Source organism: Macaca thibetana, chromosome 11, assembly GCF_024542745.1.
Source record: "Macaca thibetana thibetana isolate TM-01 chromosome 11, ASM2454274v1, whole genome shotgun sequence".
NCBI lineage: Eukaryota > Metazoa > Chordata > Mammalia > Primates > Cercopithecidae > Macaca > Macaca thibetana.
In genome coordinates, this window is record NC_065588.1 from 7451766 (window position 1) to 7477739 (window position 25974).

Below are 25974 nucleotides of genomic sequence, written 5' to 3' on the forward strand. Positions count from 1 at the left end.
TTCCCTATTTTACAGAAGAGAAAATTGAGGTACAGGAAGATAAGTAACTTGCCCAAAGTCCTACGGCCAGAAAGAGGCTGAACAAGGACTTAAACCTAGGTTTTCAAGCAATCACAATGGAACATTGAAGGGGAGAGGAGAACAGGGTAAGCAGGAGCCAGGGAAATGACAGGCCAACTCTTAGTAGGGGAAACAGAGATTCATGGCAAGTTAACGGGCCACCTCTACTGGAAGAGAAAGTTCAAGTAGAGGAGTTAGCAGACACAGAACAGTGTATAAAGCAGATGAAAGAAGGCTCTGAATGCCAATCCAGACAGCAAAGTTTCTCTTTGTCTGTTGTTTGGTTGGGGAGAAGACAGGAACAGAAGACGGGAGTCTGACAATTCTGTAGTTAAGGGGTTTTTTTAGACTCATCTGGTTACAGACAGAGTGAAGAGGAAGAGTCCAGTGGGAGGCAGACCAGTCATTGGCTAACAGCAGCAGCTCTGAGGAAGGATGAGGTGTTTTTCAGGTGTTCCCCAACTTGCCAGGGACACACAGCCACAAATCCACCTCCCAGTCTCACCACAGAGCATCGAGAAACTGATACTGTCTATCCATCTCTCCCTACAGGCTGTAGTACTCTGTGTCCACAGCAGTAGACAAAGTCCTTTGGGAATCATGAAGATTTTTTTCCGCTACCAGACATTTAGATTCATCTGGCTCACCAAGCCACCTGGCCGGCACTTTCACAAAGATCGCCAGCTTTGGACGCCTCTGACTCTTGCTGACTTTGAAGCCATAAATCGCTGTAACAGGCCATTGCCTGAAAACTTTAACTTTGCTGCGGATGTGCTGGACCAGTGGGCCCAAAAGGAGAAGGTATACGATGATGGGCTTCCAGTAGATGCTTGGTGTCCCCTTATCTCTCAGTCTTCCATTTCCTTGTTCTGTGGTCTACCACTTAATTCCAATGCACTCTTTCACCCTCTTGGTTTCCATTGTTTGTTTTCCAATTGTCCTCCCCTCTCCCCAGGGAAGATCTTAGATCCTCAGCTACAAATGGCTGGGTGGCCCTGGAGCCTTCTCTGTCCCGCATCCCCAGGGTGGTTCCTCACAGAGTTAGGCCTCTTTTCCTTCTCTTCTCCAAGCCCCACGCAACAGTGCTTTGTTTTTAAGTTGGTCACAGGCTTATCCAAAAAGTAGTAAATTGAGTTTTGGTTTTATGAATACAGTTATCATTGGAGTCATTAGGAGAGAATTGGAGGTTGACAAGAATAAAGCAAGCAGCCCTTATGCAATGTTTACAGTGCAGCCTCAGGATGAGTTCTCTGTGTACTGATCCTCACCCCCTGCCAGGCACTGAGCTAAACACTTAACCTAGCAGTGCTTATCAAAATGCACTGCAGGCCCCATGGATGGGAACATGATGTTAGGTACTAGACAGACAAGGTATTAAATAACATTGAATCAATTCTTCCTGTTGAATACATGGAGAAAGCCTTCCTTGAAAACCATTGTGTCTTTAGCACCTAACACTTGCTAAACAGTCTCTTGAATAAAGACCACAGGTAGAAGCTAATCATCTCTAGATAAAATTTAATGGCATAGTTTTTTTCTTAGCATATTTGTTTCTCAATAACCTATTTTTTAGCAAGTGGTAATAACTGTCCAATAATGGTGCTGATTAAATGTATATTCCTTCTTAGGTAAATGTATACACCTAAAAAGTGAGTCAACGTAGAGAAGTATACAAAATAAAGAATAGTGCAGGTGCAGACAGAGCTGACAGAAACAGTGATACTTAAATGACTAAAGATTGAGAAATACTGACCTATATTATTTCACCAAATCCCCATAACAACCTGGGAGGTTTGCAGATGAGGAACTTGACCTCATAGAAACTAAGCTACTTATCCAAGGCCACACAAAAGAACATAAACTGAGTCCCTGATCTTTACAGAGGTTACATCCATAGGAAAGAGACACATCTGTCATATAATGAATTGGAGTTGTCTGGAGTATGAGCACAACGATGAAGGAACACGGAGAAGTCAGTGGAGAAACAAAGAGAAGTCTAAGAAAAGCTCCTAGACTAATTGACCTGTCAACAGGGCTTTTAAGGATTTGCCAGCCAGAAAAGATAAAATAAGTTCTCCAGATACGGGAAAGAAGGGGGAGGAATTTTTTCTTTCCAAGTAATACATAAGGCAAACAGGTTTTGCAGTACAGATGACTCACTTTGTAGAATGAAGGGGAAGAAGTTTCCTCTAGAAGTCAATCAATTGATGCCTCCCTCGACCCTGCTTCTTGTGACTTGTGAAAACCACACCTCAGCCTTAGGGTACAAAGAGATGTTTGGTTCTCAATTAAACTTAGCAGATTCATTCAGGTTATTTGTATGGGACAGAATCTAATTTAAGCAAGAAAGAAATTTATTCAAGCACTATAGGAGAGATCACAAAATTAGGCTGGACGCTGGAGAGCCCATCTCGATGAGGACAGGAACCAGGACAGTTCTCTGAGGATGCATAAGCACCAACAACCCATAGACAAGTTTTGTACCAACCATTTTCTATCTTTTGATTCCTCTCAGAAAACCAAAAAGTCCAGAGAGAGAAGGTCTGATTGGCTCAACTTTGGTCAAATGCCCACCCACTGCTCAGGGAAGGGTAAAAGCACTCCGAGGGATTCTCTTTTCAAGGCTGTGTTCAATAGGAGAGGAGCAGTGCCCTCAAAGTCGAACTCAGGGTGCTGTTAGCAGAATGCACCAGAGCCGGTGCCAAAGGGGGAAAACAGCAGATGCCCCATGTAAGAGTAATCAGTCATGTAAACCTACTCCTCTCTTTCCTATGTGTCCCCGGTCAGACAGGGGAGAGACCAGCTAACCCAGCCCTGTGGTGGGTGAATGGCAAAGGGGATGAGGTAAAATGGAGCTTCAGAGAACTGGGCTCCTTGTCCCGAAAAGCTGCCAACGTGCTCACCAAGCCCTGTGGCCTGCAGAGGGGAGACCATGTGGCCGTGATTCTGCCGCGAATCCCTGAGTGGTGGCTGGTCAATGTGGCTTGCATACGAACAGGTCAGCGCCAATATTTAACATTCTAAATCACACAGAAACATAGAAAAACTGAAACTCAAGGGTTTTCTGAAATGTTGGCTCTGATTAAAGCTATGTGTACAGAAGACCAAAAAAAAAAAAAAAAAAAAAGAGTTAAGGTAATCATGATATAATGATAATAACAATAACACTAAGAGGGAGGTATTAGTGTGATAACCATTTTGCAGAAGAGGAAACCAAGGCTCAGGTTAAGAAGACTGCCAAGGTCAGCTGGGCATGGTGGCTCACGCCTGTAAGTTCAGCACTTTGGGAGGACAAGGCGGGTGGATTACGAGGTCAGGAGTTCGAGACCAGTACGGCCAACATGGTGAAACCCCATCTCTACTAAAAACACAAAAAATTACCCAGGTGTGGTGGTGTGCGCCTGTAATCCCAGCTACTCGGGAGGCTGAGGCAGGAGAATTGCGTGAACCTGGGAGGTGGAGGTTGCAGTGAGCCGAGATCTTGCCATTGCACTCCAGCCTGGGCAACAGTGCAGGACTTTGTCTCAAAAACAAACAAACAAAAGCTTGCCAAAAGTCACAATTAGAAAGCGATTCTAGTCAGTCACAGCTAGAAAGCTATGCAATCGGAATTTAAAAACAAAAGCTCTATAAAAGCAAATTTGGGTACCAACATCTCTTTGCAGTGCTGGATTGTCTAGGACATGTTCATCCAGATCATCCAAAATTTACTTCTCTGGATATATTTGGATTCTCCCTAGCAAAAAAATTACAAGAAGAAGAAAAAGTATTTATATATCAGGACTTGTAAGAATATGATTGGCACTTCCCAGTTGAAAAATCTCTACCTTTTTTTCAGACTAACTAATGTATTCAATGACACACTTTCTCCCAAAGTAGTAATTTATAATTTACCCCAAATAAAAATTCCGACAGGATTTTTTCCACTCTAGGACAGGAGTTGACAAGCCATGGCCTGTTGGTCGGGCACCTATTTACATAAGTGATTTTAATGGAATACAGCCATGCTTATTTATTTATATACTGTCTATGGTTCCCTTTGTTTCACAACAGCAGAAATCCTCATTGAGATGGAGATACTACGGCCCCCAAAGCCTAAAATATTTGCTATCTGGGCCTTTATTGAAAAAGTTTTCCAATTCCTGCTCTAAAACATGACATAAATGTTTATAAGTCAATTAAAAATAAATAAGAATATCAAAGGATAGAATACTGTAAAGAACACAAAGATGTTTGTTGCAATGCTATTAATAATAAAAATTTGGAAACAACTGAATAGAAATGACTGAATTATAATAGGTGAGACTAAGTTTAGTTGAGGTGTGTGTGCATAAGTGATTAAAATTATGGTAACTCAACTTGAAATACTCCTAAAATGATAATTACAAAGATTTCATAATACTGTTGAAAATGATCTTTCTGTCAATATTAAATAAAAACAGCATTATATAAAATTTGTTTACATAAAATTCTTTTTGCATTCACCAAAAACAACCTGCAAATGTTAAACCAATTGTGTGTTGAGAGTAGATTGAAGGTGATTTGTTATAAAAAAATGTAATATTGCTTAACGTAAGTTATGAAATGTATAAAATAATAATGAAAACTAAACACATAGGTTGAATGGCTAACATAAAACACTAAATTAAATGCAAAGCAAGGAGGTGAGATTATATTTTCTAACTCAGAATTATTAAATCTTCAGTGAGAATATTGAAATTGTACTATACCACACAGCAAAATATTTTGGATTTTTGCTGTAAAGTGTATCCAGTAAAGCCTAAGATATTTGCTATCTGAAATCCACTAGAAGAAAACTTCTCCCAACCCTGAATTTAGCGGTCTACACATTGAGCACATTCACATCACCAGTCTACCAAGGGTACTAATTATTTGAGTCATTAAGAACAAGTGGTTTCTAAAATAAATAATCTTAAATTTTTACATTGAGCGAATATTCTAAGGTGTTTTCTTAATCAACTTCCTTATCCTTTTGCATTTATTCACTTTCTCAAGAAGGGATGATTTTTTTTTTTTTTTTTTTTTTTTTTTTTTTTTTTGAGACGGAGTCTCGCTCTGTCGCCCAGGCTGGAGTGCAGTGGCGCGATCTCGGCTCACTGCAAGCTCCGCCTCCCGGGTTTACGCCATTCTCCTGCCTCAGCCTCCGAGTAGCTGGGACTACAGGCGCCCGCCACCACGCCCGGCTAGTTTTTTGTATTTTTAGTAGAGACGGGGTTTCACCATGTTAGCCAGGATGGTCTCGATCTCCTGACTTCGTGATCCACCCGCCGCGGCCTCCCAAAGTACTGGGATTACAGGCTTGAGCCACCGCGCCCGGCCGAAGGGATGATATTTAAAAGCTTTTAAAATATATTTATAAAATAAAATCTTTCTAGCAATTCAACTCCACATTTTTATATTTAGCAAACTTCAGGGAACTCACCAAGAAATAAGTAGTTTGGCTTATAGCACAGGTCTTGGGAGTTTGGGAAATGTATCTTTGAATCTTTTCTATCCTTTGCCACTTACTGACTTTGTGATCCTTGTGCAAGTTATTATTTATATACTGGGATTAATTTTAAGTGAGATACTGGGCACGTAATAAGTGCTCAATAAACAGTAGTGATTATCTGTAATACTTTATTTATATACACTCCACTTCTTCTTCCCAATAATTCACTTTAGAAAGTACAAACTTTTCTCTTTCATCTAATTTGTCCATGTATGTTCTTCCCAGAATGAACTGGTACTTTAAAATCAGACGTCTCCAGCCAGTGTTTAGGATGAAATGAAGAGGTGAGATAAACTAAGCATTGCTAAAGTAGTCTAGGCAAACCTTGATGATGCCAGACCACTGGAATCCATAGAGTTGAGGGCTGGCTCTGCCACTCACCAGTTATGACCAAATCTCATATTCCATCAATGGGCACAACCACATGGACCTACTAGGGTTGCTTAAAACAGTAGTCTCTAGGCATTTTTGATTGTATAATCTATCAATAAAAATATTTAGGATACACATCTTCCCATCTGGGTATAGCTATTTATTTGCTTCTACTGCACTAATAGACTATGCATATTATAAAACATATAAAAATGAGATAAAAGCATTAAAAGAATTGTAGTTTCTCAATAATTTCTAATTCTTTAAAATTTTCAATTTTAAAAATTAAACAGGAATGGAATCTCATTATGTTGCCCAGGCTGGTCTCAAACTCCTGGGCTCAAGTGGCCCTGCCTTGGCCACCCAATGCACTGGGATTACAGGTGTAAGCCACCATGCCCAGCCAATAATTTTTCAGATTTCTATTTTCATTTCGTAGTCCCAATGGATTGTTGAAAAACTCACTTTGGAGACCACTGTTTTTTTTCTTTCTTTTGTTTGTTTGTTTGAGACAGAGTCTCACTCTATCACTAAGGCTACAGTACAGTGGTATGATCTCAGCTCACCGCAACTTCCATCTCCAGGGTTCAAGTGATTCTCTAGGCCTCCTGTGTAGCTGGGACTATAGGTGTGCGCCACCACATCTGGCTAATTTGTGTATTTTTTTTTTTTTTTTTTTTGAGACGGAGTCTCACGCTGTCGCCCAGGCTGGAGTGCAGTGGCGCGATCTCGGCTCACTGCAAGCTCCGCCTCCCAGGTTCCCGCCATTCTCCTGCCTCAGCCTCTTGAGTAGCTGGGACTACAGGCGCCCGCCACCGCGCCCGGCTAATTTTTTGTGTTTTTAGTAGAGACGGGGTTTCACTGTGGTCTCGATCTCCTGACCTTGTGATCCGCCCGCCTCGGCCTCCCAAAGTGCTGGGATTACAGGCTTGAGCCACCGCGCCCGGCCAATTTGTGTATTTTTAGTACAGACAGGGTTTTGCCATGTTGCCTGGGGTGGTCTCGAACTCCTGAGCTTGATTAAGCAATCTACCGGCCTTGCCTCCCAAAATGCTGGGACTACAGGTGTGAGCCACCACACCTGGCAGGAGACCATCGGTTTAGAGAATTGAATGAGAGAGTGCTCGTGAAATGTGTTATAAGCTGTAAAGTGCTAATTAAGTGATACATAATAATGATTCAAACGGACGTTAAAATGTTACATTGTAATGGCCCTCCATTATAATGTCTAGTATATTCCAGACACTTATTGTTGTTATTCCCATTTTACAGATAAGGAAAGAAAGGCACAGAGACATCAAGGTCACAAAGCTTGTAAATTGCAAGGTCAGGATTAGACCCATGGTCTGTCAAACTCTGAAGCTAGTGCTCTAAGGGATCTCTCAGGGATCAGGGTCCTGTGCAATATCCTTGGGGATCCAGGCAGAGGTAGCCGAGGTAACTGAAGAATGGATTGTGATGCTTCTCCTCACCGAGGCACGAAGCCCAAGTCTTCCACAATGGACAGCAGTTCCGTTCAGTGCAGGGCCCTCTGTCCTTCCCAGGGATCGTCTTCATGCCGGGAACAATCCAGCTGACAGCAAAAGACATCCTCTACCGGCTGCGAGCATCCAAGGCCAAGTGCATTGTGGCCAGTGAAGAGGTGGCGCCAGTGGTGGAGTCCATTGCATTGGAGTGTCCTGACCTTAAGACAAAACTCCTGGTGTCTCCACAAAGCCGGACTGGGTGGCTCAGCTTCCAGGAGTTATTTCAGTGAGTATTTTTCCCAGCCAATCTACTCTGCTGGCAACACCACAAATTATAGCTACATTGGGGAATCTCTTTGCCTCTAAGGACTCAGGAACACTGTGAATTGATCTGGGCTCTTACTTAGAAAAGAGTTACCTAATAGCTGGGTATGGTGGTTCACACCTGTAATCCCAGCACTTTGGGAGGCTGAGGTGGGCGAATCACTTGAGGTCAGGAGTTCAAGACCAGCCTGGCCAACATGGTGAAACCCTGTCTCTATTAAAAATACAAAAATTAGCTGGGCGTGGTGGTGCCCGCCTATAATCCTAATTACTCAGGGGGCTGAGGCATGAGAATCACTTCAACCTGGGAGGTGGAGGTTGTAGTAAGCCGAGTTTATGCCACTGCACTCCAGCCTAGGCAACAGAGTGAATCTTCGTCTCAAAAAAAAAAAAAAAAAAAAAAGAAAAAGAAAAATATTACCTAATAAATGGATTTAAGGGCAGAAGAAAGGGACATAGCTCTGCCTCCACCCTCCTGCTTTCTACTGTGGTCTATGATGAGAATCTTGTGTGATTTGGCCCTTGCTTAAAGCTGGACCACATCTCCTACTACTCTCCCTTTTCTTCCTCAAACATGCCCTACCTCAGCTCCTATTATTTCTTCTGCCTGGAGGGCTCTTCTTATCCCTTTTCATGAGTGGCTCCTTCTTGTCATATTTTGACTCAATATTTTATCCTAAGAAGCTTCCCTTGACCACACTACCTAGAATAGAACTACAAGCCACTCTGTCACATCGTCCTCCTGTTCTCTTCATATCACTCATCATCATCTGAATTATCATGTCCATTTATCTGTTCCTTTATGTAGTCTTTTTGCTCCTCTAGAGTAGGGTTTGGTAAACTCAGGCCCAAAGGCCAAATCTGGCCTGCCACCCTTTTTGTTGCTGTTGTTTGCTTGTTTCCGTTTTTTTTTTTTTTTTGAGACAGGGTCTCACTTTGTCACCCAGGCTGGAGTACAGTGGTGTGATCTCGGCTCATTGCAACCTCCACCTCTGGGTTCAAGTGATCCTCCCACCTCAGCCTCCTGAGTAGCTGGGATTACAGGCACCGGCCACCATGCCTGGCTCATTTTTGTATTTTTAGTAGAGAGGGAGTTTCACCATGTTTGTCAGACTGGTTTCAAACTTCTGACCTCAAAGTGATCCACCTGCCTCAGCCTCCTAAAGTGCTGGGATTACAGGTATGAGCCACTATGCCCGGCTCTGTTTTTGTAAATAAAGTTTTATTGGACTGCATCCATGCTCATTTATTTACATATTGTCTATGTAACAACAGCACAGTGGAGCAGTTACAACAGAAACTGCATGGCCCACAACGCCTGAGATACTTGCTATCTGCTCCTTTACAGAAAAAGTTTGGCAATCCCTGCCCTAAACCATAAGTTGTAAGAAAGCAGAGACTTTGTTTGGTTCATCTTTCTATCTCTAGTTTCTAATGCATAAATCGTGCTTAATATTTATAAGCGAATGAACAAAAGAGATCACAACTGCAGTTTTCCTCATAAGTAAAATGGCAATAATTATACTGTACTTATCTCAAGTGTTGTTTTGAGGATAAATTAAATGAATATGTGAGAAAGTGTTTTTTAAGCTGCAAAAAATGTGTAAAATGTTAATTAATGGTATTATCCTTCAAAGAGGTGTTGAATAGCTTATGTTTAAAAATAATTCTTCCAGAGAAGTTTATAGAAAGAGAAGACATGTAAACCCTGCTGAATAATAGCACAGTTTTTTTTGTTAGAATGAAATTTTATCTTACTAATTAATATAAACCAAATACTATTGGCCAATCCCAAAATTCTTTCCCAAGGGCCACACCAGTGAATACTACTTGTGTCTTTTATAAGCTGTGTAACCTTGGATAAGTCTAAGTCAAGTAATATTGCTGAAACTCTTTATCTTATCCATAAAGTGGAGACTATGATAGTATCTACCTCATGGGGTTGTAGATGGACCAAATGTGATAAAACATGTAAAATTCTTAGCTGAATGCCTGGCACAGAGTAATTACTCCATAAATATCATAGTAATTATAACAGCTATCATTCTTATTTTCAAGTTAACAAAGTCATTCAACAGTGTAGTGATTCCTAAGGTAATGGTATTTATATTATTTGAATATGCATCTCCATTAGTAACATACTTTTTTTTAACATACCTCTAATACATGTATTTATTTATAAATTATATACATGTACTTTTATGCATTATACAAATAGCAAAAATAAAAATTTTAGAGGATGAGTAAAACAGTACTATTGTGCCACTGCACTCTAGCCTGAGTGACAGAGTGAGACTCTGTCTAAAAAACAAAAAACATATAATTTGCAATTCTTCTTTTTTCTTCTCTACCCCAGTTGCCTTGCACACTCTTTGAGCAGCAAGCACTTCCACTTCGGAGACTTCTGTCCTAAGAATCTTTGCAATAATCTGTTGAGTCCCCAAGAAACCTTAAAGATGCCACAAAATTTACAACAGATAAAGGACTTTAAATTCATGTGGATTTCAAATTGAAATTTGCACACTTTGGGAGTGGTTTTCAAGACGGAAAAAATCCTCATTTTAAACAAATGACTTTGGAGTGTCATACCTCCAAATGGCCATGGATTGTTTCTCTAAAAACTAGGGAAGGGATAGCCGTCTCATTGCCAACAGTTGGCTAGTTTTTCAGAAGACTACACATAGCAATAATGTGGGCTAATTTTACATTGCTAGAGTTGATCTTTTATTCAATAAGTACATTTTAAGCCTTCTTGCCATCCTTCTGCCTCCCAAGTATAGAAGTCCATTAACACTTTCCAGAATATTCATAATGGGATAAGGGAAAAGGTCAAAATTATAAGCCAGATTGATATGTCTCTTTTTCTGTCCTAGTACAAAGGACCCTGTCCTGTGGGGTCCAGGACTCTGGATTCTGACCATGACAGGGTCAAGATGGTGTTCCAAGCATGGGAACAGCATGACCAAAGATATGGAAGCAAAAAACCAAAAAATACCCTAAGTTGTGCAGGGAACGGACTACAAGCAGTTTGGTTTAGCTAGAGAATAAAATATGGAGTCTGAGTGAAGCCTGGAAGAGCAAACAGGCCAGATTATGGGAGATCTCACATGCCATACTAAATCTTAAACTTGACCCTGTAAACAAGGGAAGCCATTGATGGGTTTTAAGAAGGGAAGTGCCACGGTCAGGTATGGATTTTAAATAGATTTATCCGGCAGATATGTAGAGGATTAGTTTGAGGAGGAACAAACTGGAATCAGAGAGGCCATTCTGGAGCCTCATCTAGGGCAGAGATAATAAAAAATCTAAATCTGAGCTCTGATGAATAGGATGGAGGAAAGGAAACAAACTAAACAACTAGCAGGACTTGAAGAGTATTGGATGTGGAAGATGAAGGAAGAAGGAGTCAAGGCTGAGCTGCTTTTTGACTTAGGTGATTGGTGGGTAGGTACCATGAGTTGGAGAAAGAGCCAGTAGATGAGGTTAACATAACAAGTTTAGAGTTGGACATACAAGATTGAAGGGTCTGTGAACATTCAAATGTCTAGCAGGTAGTAGATACATGAGTCTCAGGGACAAGAGGCAAAGATACAAAGCAAGAAGTTATTAGTATATAATTAGCTCTGAAATCTTGAAAGGCATAACTCAGAACTCAGGTATTCAAGGAAAGGAAGTCAGATAATGAAATCACTGCTTGAAAATCTTCCTGTCACTCACAGGTTGTGATGCTTTTTCTGATAGATAGATAGATAGATAGATAGATAGATAGATAGATAGATAGATAGATGGATAGATGAAAGATGGATAAGTAGATAGGTAGGTAGGTAGATAGGTAGGTAGACAGATGGATGGAAGAATAGATAGATGAAAGATAGGTAGGTAGATAGATGATAGACAGAGATAGATAGATGATAGATAGATAAGATAGATAGATGCCTTCTATCAAAAGGTTCCATACTGTCCATCTGAATTATCACCATCTGAATTATCATGTCCATTCATCTGTTCCCTTATGGATTGAGAAATGTTTAAACATAAGAGGTCTCCCCATAGGTATTAGATTCTGTGAAGTAATGCCCCTCTCTAGGCCAACACATATCAACTTCACTCTATACATACACTGAAAAGAAAATCAATATAGTTGAATGAATGATCTTTTTCTATTTTAAGGGGAGGAAGCAAGTTACCAAGAAAACCATGTTAATATTTTATGAAACTATTTTTAAATAATCCTCACTGTTGGCTGGGGACGGTGGCTCATGCCTGTAATCCCAGCACTTTGGGATCCCAAGGCAGGCAGATCACATAAGGTCAGGAGTTCGAGACCAGTCTGGCCAACACGGTGAAACCTCATCTCTACTAAAAATACAAAAATATAGCTGGGCATGGTGGCACATGCCTGTAGTCTCAGCTAATAGGAGACTGAGGTGGGAAGATTGCTTGAACCTGGGAGGTGGAGGCTGCAGTGAGCCGAGATTATGCCACTGCACTCCAGCTTGCGTGACAGAGTAAAACTCTGTCTCAAAAAAAAAAAATCCTCACTATTTTTACTGTTTCAATGACAATGTCACTTATTCACCATCAAGATGAACTAAAACAGCATCCTTAACCCTGTTCCCTTCAACCAGAGAAATTAAAAATATGATACACCAGCCAGATGTGGTGGCTCTCGCCTGTAATCCCAGCATTTTGAGAGGCTGAGGCGGGTGGATCACCTGAGATCAGGAGTTTGAGACCAGTCTGGCCAACATGGTGACACCCCATCTGATATAAAAATTGGCTGGGTGTGGTGGTGCATTGTCTGTAGTCTCAGCTACTTGGGAGGCTGAGGCAGGAGAATTGCTTGAATCTGGGAGGTGGAGGTTGTAGTGAGGCGAGATCATGACACTGCACTCCAGCCTGGGCGACAGAGTGAAACTCCATTTCAAAATATAAATAAACAAATAAAATAAAAATATGATGCACCAGTCTCAAAAATTCTCGGATACTGTACCAGTTATCCATCACTGAGTAACAAATCATCCCAGCACTTAGTGGTGTAAACAGTAGTTATTTTATTTGCTCATGAGTCCATGGGTCAGAAATTCACATACGGCTCAGCAGAGGCAGCTGGTCTCTGCTCCAAATCAGCCTGACTGGGACTCGAGTATCCAAAGTGGGTTCACCTTTAAGTCAGGCTGGCTGCCAGCTGAAGCACCTCAGTTTTCCTGCACATAGCCTCTCCCTCCAGCAGGACAGTCTAAACATCTTTATATGGTGGCTAAGGTACCCCACAGGGAAAATGAAAACTATGAATCTTCTTGAGGCCTAAGCTGAGAAGTCCCAGAACCTGTGCCACAGTGTATTAATGAAAAAACGTCATGAGACCACCCCAGATTCAAAGAGAGAGGACATAAGCTCTGTCCTACAATGAGGGAATGACATACCAGGATGATTTGTTACTCAGTGATGGATAACTAATACAATATCTAAGAATTTGTCTACAGGGATGGAAGGAATCTGGAGCTATCTTTGCAGACAATCTTACACAGAGATTGTTATCAGTTTGGTGAATTCAGTGGGTCAATGAAATTAACATGGACACAGATTTATTCATCTTCCTATCACGCCACTCTCAGTATAAATCCAAGATGGCCAGGGTAGCTCCAGACATCCTGTACTTGCACAACAATACCCAAAGGCCACAAAACAGGATGGGCTGGGGAAGAAGGCTGCATCTTTTCCTCATGACTCTTTTTAGAACAAGAAAACATATGCCATTAAAGCCTCACATCTCATTGTCCATAACTGCATCATGTGTCCAATCTTCAACCAAAGGAATGACTGTGACTGGCTTAGATTCATCAAGATTTGCCTGTAGGAGCTATACAGGGACAGTCTCCCCTGAAGCACTTAATTGCCTGATACTTGAACAGAATCAGTTCTATGAGTGCAAGGAAGAAGGAGACAGCTATTTGGTAAGCAACTAGCTGCATCTGCCACAGATATCAAAGATACTGAAAAAAAATTATTTAAAAGTTTGATCCAAATGCCAAAAGATCTTCCTTTAAATAATAAAACCCCCTGAAACATTAATAGCAATGTATGAAGATTCAATGCTGATTTTTAAAAACTCACAGACTTTTTAAAAACACACTTGGAAAAAAAAGTTACGATCCATAAAATGCATGTCTTTTGTTATTAATATTGAAAGTTATGTTGGCTATTTCTTTACCCTATAGGGAGATGAACCTTAAAAAAAGAACTGGGCTGTTAAATCTTAGCACTGATATTCAAAATCCCGCTAAGATTTCTTGAGGAATTCCTCTCAGGAAAGCTTTGGATTAGGTTCAGTTCTGTTAACTATCTTCTGGTAGCAAGAGGGCATAAGTAGTTGAGCAGAAGAAATATCAGAGTTAAACTGGTCTGCCATCTTCCACCACCATCTTGGGGTCCATATTTTGCAGATTCGCCTCTGAAGAGCACAGCTGTGTGGAAACACGAAGTCAAGAACCAATGACCATTTATTTCACCAGTGGGACCACAGGCTCTCCTAAAATGGCCCAGCACTCTCAGAGCAGCCTCGGCATTGGGTTAACCCTCTGTGGAAGGTAGGGAAGAAAATTCAGTTTGTTTTTGGTGAACTCCCCAAAGCTGCCAATATGTGTATCCAACTAACTGATACTTCTCCTTGAATTGCTGTAAGATATTGCCAATATAATAGCTACACAACAGATCTCTTGCTGGCCCTGCCCAACCTAGCTCAGTAAATGGCAGCATCTAACCAGCTGATCAAGCAAGAACTTAAGAATCGACCGCAATTAATCCTTTAACAGCATGTCTGGCTCCCTTTTCTCATTGCCAGGAAGGGCTACCCAGAAAGGCCTTCCTAAAAGAGAGGCTGTCCTACAATTGTCACATTATCCCATTTTATTTTCCTCATAGCATTTATACTACTTGAAATAATTATATTTATTAATACACTTAACTCACTTTATTGTATATTTATTCACTATCTGTCACCCTAAAATAAGAGCAGAGATTTGGTCTACCTTGCTCACTGCTGTAGAACAGCGCCTAGAACATTCCAGCTTAACAAGTATTTGTTGCATCAATGGACAAACTCAAAAAATCATGCCACACCCAGCCTCTCACTGTACTCTCAGACCACCTGGGATTCTGAAAATGCCCTTAAGAAGAGTAGAAGTAGAATCTATCACCTTGCCTGGGGCTTCTTTTGACCCTTCTCTATAGCCCTTAAGATTTTGGGGCAAAGTCACCCCTGAAAGATACCAGTTTGTAATTTTTGTTTCTTTACTTTTGGTCTGTTTTGTTGCTTCTTCATATCGTTTAGGTATTGGCTGGACTTGAAGTCCTCAGATATCATATGGAATATGTCTGACACGGGCTGGGTCAAGGCCGCCACTGGCAGTGTGTTTTCTTCCTGGCTGTGTGGAGCCTGTGTTTTTGTGCATCAAATGGCACAGTTTGACACTGACATCTTCCTAGACGTAAGTCAAGTCCTTCAGCTAGATAGATCTTTAGAGTTCCTCCTTGTTTCCCATAAAATCACGAAGAAATTATTCCTCAGAATACGAGGCTTCTTGGGCTTCTGGAAATCATTTCTTTATACAAAGCAAAGTCTCAAGGGTCTTGGCTTTTGAAATGTATTTGACAGGATGGAGGGGGAATAACTGCAGCACTCTTAGGCAGGAAATCCGGACTGCTGCTTCAAATAGCTTAGGATTACTGTTGCTCAATCTGTAGCTACTTAAGAAACTGGTTCTAAATAACAGATTAGGAGTCTGAAGTCCAAACAAATACTTCATTTCTGATTCAGTGAAATAAAGATAATAGCTGATAAACCGGAACTCTTGTGTGGAGTGGACATTAAAAGTGGGGGTGCCTTTCTCCCAGAGCAGCTCTTCTTATTCTCCCCCAGCCTATACTTCCCACTTTGTTAGTTCTCAGAACCCAGTACTCTGTTGGAAACCGGGCATGCATGCCCTGCCTTCTCAACCGGGCACAGCTAGATTGAGATATCAGATAACTCCAATTTCTTTAGACTTTAGAAAAATGTGATTAGGGCCAATTATTTTTCAACCATAACAAATTTATTAAGTTTAACAAAATACATATTATTACATACAAACTATACTTGTGTGTGAATAAAAGCTCTTCACCTGTTATTTTGCTAACTGGTCTGACAAGATGGTTTAAGGCAGCAGTCTGCAACCTTTTTGGTACCAGGGACTGGTTTCGTGGAAGACAATTTTTCCATGGAGACTGGGGGGAGTGGGGAGATAATTTCAGGATGATTCAAGTGCATTACATTTATTGTGTGCTTTATTTTTATTATTATTAAATTGTAATGTATAATGAAATAATTATACAAGTCACCATAATGTAGAATGAGTGGAAGCCCTTAGATTGTTTTCCTGCAACTAGACAGTCCCATCTGGGGGTGATTGGAGATAGTGACAGATCATCAGGCATTAGTTTCTCTTAAGGAGCACACAACTTAGATCCCTCACGTGCACAGTTCACAATAGGGTTCAGACTCCTATGAGAATCTAATGCCACTACTGACCTGACAGGAGGTGGAGCTCAGGCGCTAATGCGGGCAATGGGGAGTGGCTATAAATACAGATGAAGCAGGTGTAATTCCAGCGCTTTGGGAGGCTGGGGGCGGGGGGTGGATCACGAGGTCAGGAGTTCAAGACCAGCCTGGCCAAGATAGTGAAACCCCTTCTCTACTAAAAACACAAATAATTAGCCAGGTGTGGTGGTGGGCGCCTGTAATCCCAGCTACTCGGGAGGCTGAGGCAGAGAATTGCTTGAACCCGGGAGGCAGAGGTTGCAGTGAGTTGAGATCATACTACTGCACTCCAGCCTGGGTGACAGAGCAAGATTCAGTCTCAAAGGAAAAGAAAAGAAAAAAAAATACAGATGAAGCTTCGCTCTGTTGCCCTACCACTCACCTCCTGCTGTGTGGCCCAGTTCCTGATAGGCCACAAACAGAAACCAGTCTGTCCTGTGGGTTGGGGATCCCTGGTTAAAAGGTCTTAACATAAATGTATGCTAACATAAGAACTGGGATCTCTACATCAGGTTTACAAAGTGCCCTAAAGTTGGTAAGTTAACTTTGCAGTTTCAAAACCTATGTTTTTAAAATAAGAATATTTTTATTTTACAAAAATCATGTGTGTATTTTAAGTGCTATAAAAACCTTTATAGATGTATGCTATTTTTAGGTGTATATATTATACTTTATAAAAATAATTAGAATCTACGGAGCAGATAAACACAGTAGAAATGTTTACTTACTGATCAAACGTTATACTTTATCTGTGACAATCCAGGTAGCCCAGATATACATTTTGAGAGCCTTCTCCCAAATACTTAAGTTTAATGCAAATTGTCAATACATTGAGGGACACAGTGGAACTTCTCTAGAAGAAGGAGCTCTAAAACAGTATTTCTCTAGATTTAAGACGCCTAGGCCATATCTTATTTAAGAAACCAGAGGCATAATGAACTCAGCAAATTTTTAAAAATTAAGAAAAGGCCTAAAAAAATGCTTGTTTCTACATTTATTCAACTTACTCAAAAAGACTAATATATTTTATAGGAATGGAGCTGGAAAGGTCCCAGTAGGTTTGCTTATACATCCATAGTCAATACTATCTATGAATATATGGGCAGGAGGTTACAAGATTACACTATAAAAGGTAACTTGCAGCCCTGAGGAAGAATAAACCAGTTCATACTTTGGGTTGTTCTCAAATTCAGTAATTCACTTGTTGAATTAGATTGTGTATGTCTGTTACTGTAATATTAATATATATACATTCTTTTCAGTAATTGGAAATTCCCAACAGATATACACTCACTAGTGACAAGTAATAAATATTTGTTTTCTTATTCCTAGTAGTGACCATGGGATGGGCACATATTAATAGAGGAAAATAACAGGGTGTAGAATAACAGCTCTAGTCATGGCCTTTGATTGACCACTTCTGACATCTGTGTCTTTCTCCATCATCCAGACGCTTACCACTTATCCCATCACAACCCTGTGCAGTCCTCCCACTGTGTACCGGATGCTTGTGCGAAAAGACCTTAAGAGGTACTTGGGCAGAAATCTCCCTTTGAACCACAACCAATAGCTACCATCCAGGATCACAGATCTCCCTTTTTCAGCTTAGGATAGCTGAGGCTTTGTCAGTCTTACCACCACTGACATTGTGAACCGAATAATTCTATTGTTGGGAGACTGTCATATGCATTACAAAATATTGAGCAGCATCCCAAGACTCTATTTGATGCCAGTAGCACCTCGTCCTCCCCATTTGTGAAAATCAAAAATGTCCCTAGACACCGCCTAATGTCTCCTGGGGGGCAAAACTGTCCCCTAGTCTAAGAACCACTGGAATATCTTCTAGGACAACTGGACATTTTTCCAGGGACAATCAGACCTCTATAGTCCCAGAACTCCCACTCAAAAAAAATTATCCTCTAGTTCTACTCTTTTAGAAACACTGTGATTTAGAATCAGCCCTCAAAAAAGAAAGAAAGAAAAGTGCATTTATATTGCTTTGAAGAAAAGCTAACAAAGTTTATGACTTGAAGGTCATATTAAATTTAGCCAAACCATATGAACACCCAGCAGAGTTGCAATGTAGATTTGTTTAATTCAAACTCAATACATGAGGAGAGAAAGGAAGAGAGGAGCAAATTCAGTAGCATAGGCTTGTCCATCCTCCTTTGCCACCAAAGTGTGGTGGCCCAAGAGGGAAAGTGCTATGCGAGACAGAATAAAGCAAATATGAATCTTCTCTTTTCCTAATCAGTGTCAACTCCTTTGCTCCTATGTCACGGCCTTTGAAACATGAGCATCTTGTTCACGTTTCAGGAGTAATTCAGGGACTATTCAATGATTATTTTGAATGCATATGATTTGTATTCTACCCACACTCTCTGGCCCATTTGGGGCCTCAGCGTATGAGAAGCAGGCTGTTCCAGGCTTTCTCACTTGAGTCCAGTAAGGCTAGTGGTTAAAAGCTAAGCAGCAAAGTCAAAGAGGCAGGGCCCTGCTACTTACTAATCATGTGGCCTTGGACACTCAAGATAACCTTGCTAAGCCTCCATCAACTCCATCTTTAAGAGAGGATTAAGAGCCCCCTCATAAGGTAGTGGTGAGAATTTAATGTGACATGCTTGGTGAGATCACCCTGAGAAGTGGAAGGTGCCTGGTAGAGTTTCATGAGTATCAACTCAGTCCTTTATTACATGGGAGGCTTTGGGCAAGTTCTTTAACCTCTCTGAGCCTCAATGTCCTCATGCGTAAATAGGGGTTGAGAGAAGTCTAAGAATGCTTCTAAAGCCCTTACGACATAGCGACTACTCAATCAATATTAGCTGTTATATCATGTGGCTCATAATAAACACTTAGTATCATTAATAGCATTTTCTCCTGCCATTTTACATCTTTAGTAGCTAAGTTCTCCTCCATCTGCTAAAATGAAAGCTCTCAGGAATTTTTGTTATAATCACTAATGTGCCCCCATAACCTAGAACAATGTCTGGCAATATGGCAGGTGTTAACAAGTATTTATTGAATGAACTTTCCTAAGACTTGCCTCTCCCAGCTGCTATGCTTGCTGCTTGAATGTCCTCATTGTCTTGCAGTGAAAGCACTCAGGTTCCTCTTGAAAAGACCCATGCAACTCTCTCTCTCCAGGTATAAATTCAAGAGTCTGCGGCACTGCTTGACGGGAGGGGAGCCACTCAACCCAGAAGTGCTGGAGCAGTGGAGGGCGCAAACTGGGCTGGAGCTATATGAGGGCTATGGACAGACGGAAGTGGTATATCTAGCAGGCATCTATGTTTAGCATATGAGGGGGCCTTTCTGCCCCAGGTGTGTCAGCTGAGCCCCTGAAGTGCCTCCCTCCCACTCTAAATTTGTATGGAGTTTCCCAGGATACCTCACCTTGCCAGCAGTTACCAAAACTTGCAGATTGCTCAATTAGGTTTTGCTGAAGGGGAATGATGATTATTCCATCATTCCTGCCTCCCCCTTTTGCAGGAGAAACCTCAGAGGCATTGGGGGTGGGTGAGGTTCAGAATTGAGCAGCTCATCTTTCCATTGTGCTGGGAATAATCCTCTGAGAGCGTCCATGGGAAGCTGATTCTAAGGTGCACTTGATGGAGTCTAAGGAGTGGTTTTCAAAGTGTGGCCATCAAACCAAGCAACATCAACATCATCTGGGTAGATCTGGTAGAAATGCCAAATTCTTAGACCCCACTCCACACCTAATGAATCAGAAACTCTGGGATAAGGCCCATCAATCTGTGTTTCAACAATGCTCCAGAATCTCAAATTTGATTCTAATGCACACCCAAGTTTGAGAACTACTGGTCTCAAATAATATATTTCGGAAGGTGTGCCTGCATGCCAGGAAAATCAGTCAAAATCAAATCTTAATTTTCATTGCCATGATATAGTTTCAGAAAAGGAACTTTTGTATACTTATACAAAGCTTGTCCTCTCAATAGGGAATAATTTGTGCCAATCAGAAAGGCCAAGAAATCAAACCAGGTTCAATGGGGAAAGGAATGCTGCCCTATGATGTCCAGGTAGGTTGAGAAAATATCTGACTGGTTCCATAAAGGAGAGAGAACGTGTTCCTTTTCTGCTATTCATTGTACAACTATTCACAAGCTGCTTTCATTTTGTGAAAAGAAAATTTTAAGAACATCACTTGTTTATTTCATTCCAGATTATAGACGAAAACGGCAATGTTCTACCACCTGGCAAAGAAGGGGAAATTGCCCTCAGACTGAAGTCTACACGGCCCTTCTGTTTCTTCTCTGAATATGTGGTATGAGGACAGAAAGTGCTGGTCATGCCTTAAATACAGACTTGGGTTCAAATTTCATTTCCACCATGTCTTGCTATGTAACCTTGGGCAAGCAACAAAATCTTTCATCCACCGTAAAATGGGGAGGCTATCATCTATCACCCAAGAGTACTGTAAAGATGAAATTCCAAATGTAAGAAACTGGTTGCAGTGGTTATCCTCAGAAAGGAAAACTGGACAGGCTGGAATAAGGATGCAGTTGGGGGGTGCTAGAGGTAGAAGAGGGGCTTTTTATTATACTCTTTGGGACCTTTTGTATTTTACACTAGGAACTATCTTTTAAAAAAATTTAATTTCCAGCCAGGCACAGTGGCTCATGGCTATAATTTCAGAACTTTAGGAGGCCAAGGTGGGAGGGTGGCTTGAGCCCAAGAGTTCAAGACCAGCCTGGGCAACATAGTGAGACCCCATCTCTACAAAAACATAATACAATTAGTCAGGTGTTGTGGCACATGCCTGTGGCCCCAGCTACTCAGGAGGCTGAGGTGAGAGGATCACTAGAGCCCAGGAGGTCGAGGCTGCAGTAAGCCACTGCACTCCAGCCTAGGCAATGGAGAGAGACTCTGTCTCAAAAAAAAAAAAAAATTCCTTTAGAAGTAGGATGTGTAATGTACTAGTAACTTAATGAGTGCCATACCCATCTCTGTTCTGACCAGACTAATCCCCAAATGTCATCCTTGGTTCCTAGGACAATCCACAGAAAACTGCTGCCACGATAAGAGGAGATTTTTATGTTACTGGAGACAGAGGAGTGATGGACAGTGATGGGTATTTCTGGTTTGTCGGCAGAGCTGATGATGTCATTATATCCTCTGGGTTTGTACCTTTTCCACTCTGAAGAGGTAACAATTTGACAGGGAGGGAGATCACTTACTTGGAGGATGTGGTGGTCAAAAACTTCTTTTCCTCTTCAGGTACCGTATTGGGCCATTTGAAGTGGAGAGTGCACTCATTGAGCACCCAGCAGTTGTTGAATCGGCTGTTGTCAGTAGTCCAGATCAAATCCGAAGAGAGGTAGATGAATGTCATTCATTAAAGAAGCAACTTCATGTTTTCAAGTTCTGTCCATTTGACCACTGTAAAGGCTGAACCAAGAGTGGTCAATCTATTAATTCTCATTATGAAGCATGCATTTGGCCAAAATATAAATCAGGCAACCAACTTTACAATAAGTTGTGTCCCAAAGAGGCGGTATTAGAATTCTTTTGATGGCAAGTGACAGAAACACAAATCAAACTGCCTTAAAAAAAAAAAAGGCATTTGGCTCATATAAGTGACAAGTACTTAAGTACAGCCACATCCAAGGGTTCACGTGAGGTTGGCAAGATTTACCTTCTCTTCACTTTTGACTCTGCTGTTCTTTATTATGGCTCCATTTGATCAGATTCTTCCTACTTGATATCAACCAACTCCAGACATATACACCTTAGCAACCCTCCACCCCTTCAGGGAAGGATACAGCTCTGCTTTCAGTTGTTTCAAGTAACACTTAAGACTTCATTTGCCTACCTTAGATGATATCTCTAACCAATGTGGTTCAGAGACTGGTATATGCTAATTGGTCAGCCTTGGATCATATGTCTATCCTTGGAAGTAGGTGTTGGTGTCAGTCCCACCAGACAGAAGTTAGGGTAACACTCCATAGGAAAATTAGTTACTAAAAAGGAGGAACAGATACTGCGTAAGCAAAAGCCACAGATTTCACTGAATGGAAAGCTGTCATGGAATTCAGAATATATTTTCTCACAGAAACAAGACAAATAGAAAACTGTGGGCACGGTGGCTCATGCCTGTAATCCCAGCACTTTGGGAGGCCGAGGTGGGTGGATCACTTGAGGTCAGGAGTTCGAGACCAGCCTGACCAACATGGTGAAACCCTGTCTCTACTAAAAATACAAAAATTAGCCAGGTGTGGTGGCGGGTACCTGTAATCTCAGCTACATAGGAGGCCGAGGCAGGAGAACTGCTTGAACCTGGGAGGCAATAGTTGCAGTGAGCCACGATTGCACCACTGTACTCTAGCCTGGGCAACAGAGAGAGACTCCGTCTCAAAAAAAACAGAAAGAAAGAAAAAGAAAATTGTGGCCAGGTTCCCAGACAATCTCATGAGCCTATTTAGGACCTAAGGAAATGGAACTCTGGCAATGACAGTAATAGCCTTAATTCTAGGAGGAAGCCTTATTTTCATAATTTGTTTTCCTCATGGAAATTTCCTACGGACATAGCAAGTGACAAAATTTCAAAACAGTTTGTCAGCATCAATCCACATCTGTACCTCCCTCTCACACACCAGTTAGCCTCTGTAGTGACACTGTGGATCCCATACTCTTACCTCCTGTACCCACTCTACTCTCCATCTATTCCATTCTCAAAAACAGTTTCTTCCTGCCACCATGTTCTTATTCTCTCAATATAAATGATTTCAGCTGAACCGAAGTAACCACGAATTAGAATCAATGTATGAACAATAAATAATATAAATTATGCTTACTAACCTCAGTAATTATCTAATTGGTGGGTTTTAAACAGTATTTCAAAGAGAAGCAAACAATATGAGTCAAAAAAGACCTCACAGAGATAGATCGATCCTTCCTGAGAGGTTTTGATTTTTGGCTTTGTTTTGTTTTTTGGAGATGGAGACTTGCTCTGTCACCCAAGCTGGAGTGCCGTGGTGCAGTTATAGCTCACTGTAACCTCTCAATCTGCTGGGCTCATTCGATCCTCCTGCCTCAGGCTCTTGAGTTGCTAGTACTACAGGTGTGCACCGCTGCACCCTGGCTAATTTTTTTTTTTAAAGTCTTTGTAGAGATGGGGGGTCTCACCATGTTGACCAGGCTGGTTTCAAACTCCGGGGCTGAAGCTATCCTTCTACCTCGGCCTCCCAAAGTCTTGGGGGTTATAGGTGTAAGCCACCATGCTCAGCCCCTTCCTGAGGTTTGATCTCCCAGGATACACAGCCCTTCCTCCACTGGGACCCTCCAAACTCCTTTGAAACCACATGTTCTCTAGGAGCTCCATTTGTCCCCCTCCTACATGCTTCTAATGGTACCGGTTTAATGGAGTAAGTGGTCATCCATAAACCAAGGACTGCCCGTATAATAAATAGGATCAGTCTGATTGCAATGTTAAATACATGCGTGATCTGTAAATAGAACTTAACTTTCTTGAACCACTGTACTCCTCATACTCATGCACCATTTACCTGAAAATATTCTGAAAAACATCACTTTGCAATTGTATCCAAGCTTTGTTCAGAGGTAACCTCTGGCATTTGTAGTCATCACACGAACTGTTGTTAACAAGTAGTAAGCAACTGCATTCAGCATTGGCTGCAAATCCTTGACATGTCTGAAAAACAGATGAGCAAGATAAATTAACTTTTCTGTTGCAGGTGGTGAAAGCTTTTGTTGTCTTAGCTGCACCCTTTAAGTCCTACAACCCAGAGAAATTAACTCTTGAGCTTCAGGATCATGTGAAAAAATCAACTGCACCTTATAAATATCCAAGAAAGGCAAGTACTTTGCCCAAAAGTTAAGTTTGGATGTTACCAAACTAGGGTCTAAGCTAGAATTAGATTTTACTGGATTTTGACTTTATAGTAGCTCATTATATAGGTAGATGACGCTTTTCAATTTGTTTAACCATAAGAATTTTGCTTTAAAATGTTTTATATTAGAACGGTATAAGTGAATTATAAACCAGAACCTTTAATCAACTCTGCAATACTGAATCACTACTAAGAGTCTTTCTAGGACTAATTAGTCCCATTCTGTATGAGAACAACACAGTGGCAAAGAATTGCCAAGTGCCTTGTTTTTAGGGACAGCCCTTGATTCATCTATCTCACTACTCTTATCCCTAATACCCCTATAAATTCAAAGTACATGCCTTGAAGTATCAAGTAACCTCAGTTAATGTTCAGAAGATGGTATCCAAAGAAACTATGGAATCTTTCCTGAAACCTTCTTCAAAGAATGATTTAAGAACAACACTATGTAAATACATGAAGATGGCCCTGTAGTTTCCTTCTAACTGTGGAATTGGTTGATAATTACTGATCCGCTGCATGACATTTCTATTTCATTTGGCATCATTTCAGTCAAAAAGCAGTTAAACCTAAAAACTACTCACATTTCCTCCATTAAATTCACTAAATCAGTAATCGTTGACTTTCAGAAAGACTATTTGGGGGCATTTTAAAATACAGTAGTCTTATTTTGAGAAAAGAGAACAAAAGGAGGATTTTTGTGGTCAAGTCAGGGCAGAAGGGAAAACTGTATATACTCCAAATTATATACTCCAAATTACCCCTAAAACTCTTCCTCAAAACCTCCAGGATCCAGCTCTGAAAAGACAAGAACTGTTCTTTTTGTGTTTAGCTGTGATCTCTGTTTCTTGGGAAGAGTGGAGGCCTAGGACTTATTTGAACTAGGGGAAAGAAATGGGGTAAAGGGACTATGACTTTCTACTGGCAAAGCATTTCAGTGAATTTGCACTAAAAATCCATCAGATGGAGCTACACTGTCACCCTTCCTATATAAACAGACCAGTTTCTGGTGTCCATGAAATTCAATGAGCTTAGGCTAAGATAATCTCGACTTTAAAATTCAGTCAGAGTTTCATGCAAGCTCTTTCCCATTGCACTGACAATTGGAAGGATAAGTGTCTCATAACGTTTTATTCTGTCAATTAGGTGGAATTTGTTGAAGAACTCCCAAAGACAATCACTGGGAAAATCAAACGCAACGTTTTAAGAGACCAAGAATGGGGACGAAGATAGCTTGATAAGAAAACTGAAAGGTTAAGTAGTAATATGGTTGCTTTCTTTTAGTATTTGTTCCTGATAATTCAGTGACTACTCTCTTAAAATGTTTAAGATCTTTCCTGCTTGAAAACTGAACTGTTGAGTTTTTGGTTTTTACTTAGCTTTTTAAATTTAAAAGTAAATAAAAGCCTAAAAAATATATGGATGCAAATTGTTATAATGACCAAACTGACAAAGGTAATGATGATGATTTGTAGTGTTGAAAATATCAGGAATCAAATGATTGCTTAGAACAAGAAAGTACACAATGAATCTGTATTTCATTTACCTTGTGCCTGATTGATTCAAAATAAAGATATATCCTGAGAGAAATGTTCAAGACAATTTCTTCTGCTTAACATCTTTATGAGACCAAACTTCAAGACATTAAAATAAGGAGTATAAATAATTAAAAAATTAGTGAGCTTAATGAAATTAAGTACTGTATTTTTGTGCCTCATTTTGAAGCAAATTAACTGTAAAATATCTGAATGTATATATATCTATATATACAGTATATATGTACTGTGTATA

The 25974-nt window shown here is 40.7% G+C and overlaps 1 protein-coding gene across 1 annotated transcript; it reads left to right on the forward strand.

Moving 5' to 3' along the window:
* The first annotated feature begins 627 nt into the window (after window positions 1–627).
* ACSM4 (acyl-CoA synthetase medium chain family member 4) lies at window positions 628–25830 on the forward strand. Its single transcript, XM_050749582.1, has 13 exons — window positions 628–861; window positions 2848–3058; window positions 7489–7696; window positions 14181–14324; window positions 15068–15224; window positions 17763–17842; window positions 19457–19580; window positions 20272–20352; window positions 20496–20597; window positions 21325–21452; window positions 21551–21650; window positions 24028–24147; window positions 25330–25830. Exons 1-13 carry the CDS (start codon window positions 661–663, stop codon window positions 25414–25416), a joined length of 1743 nt encoding a protein of 580 aa, XP_050605539.1. The 5' UTR covers window positions 628–660; the 3' UTR covers window positions 25417–25830.
* Window positions 25831–25974: the final 144 nt, after the last annotated feature.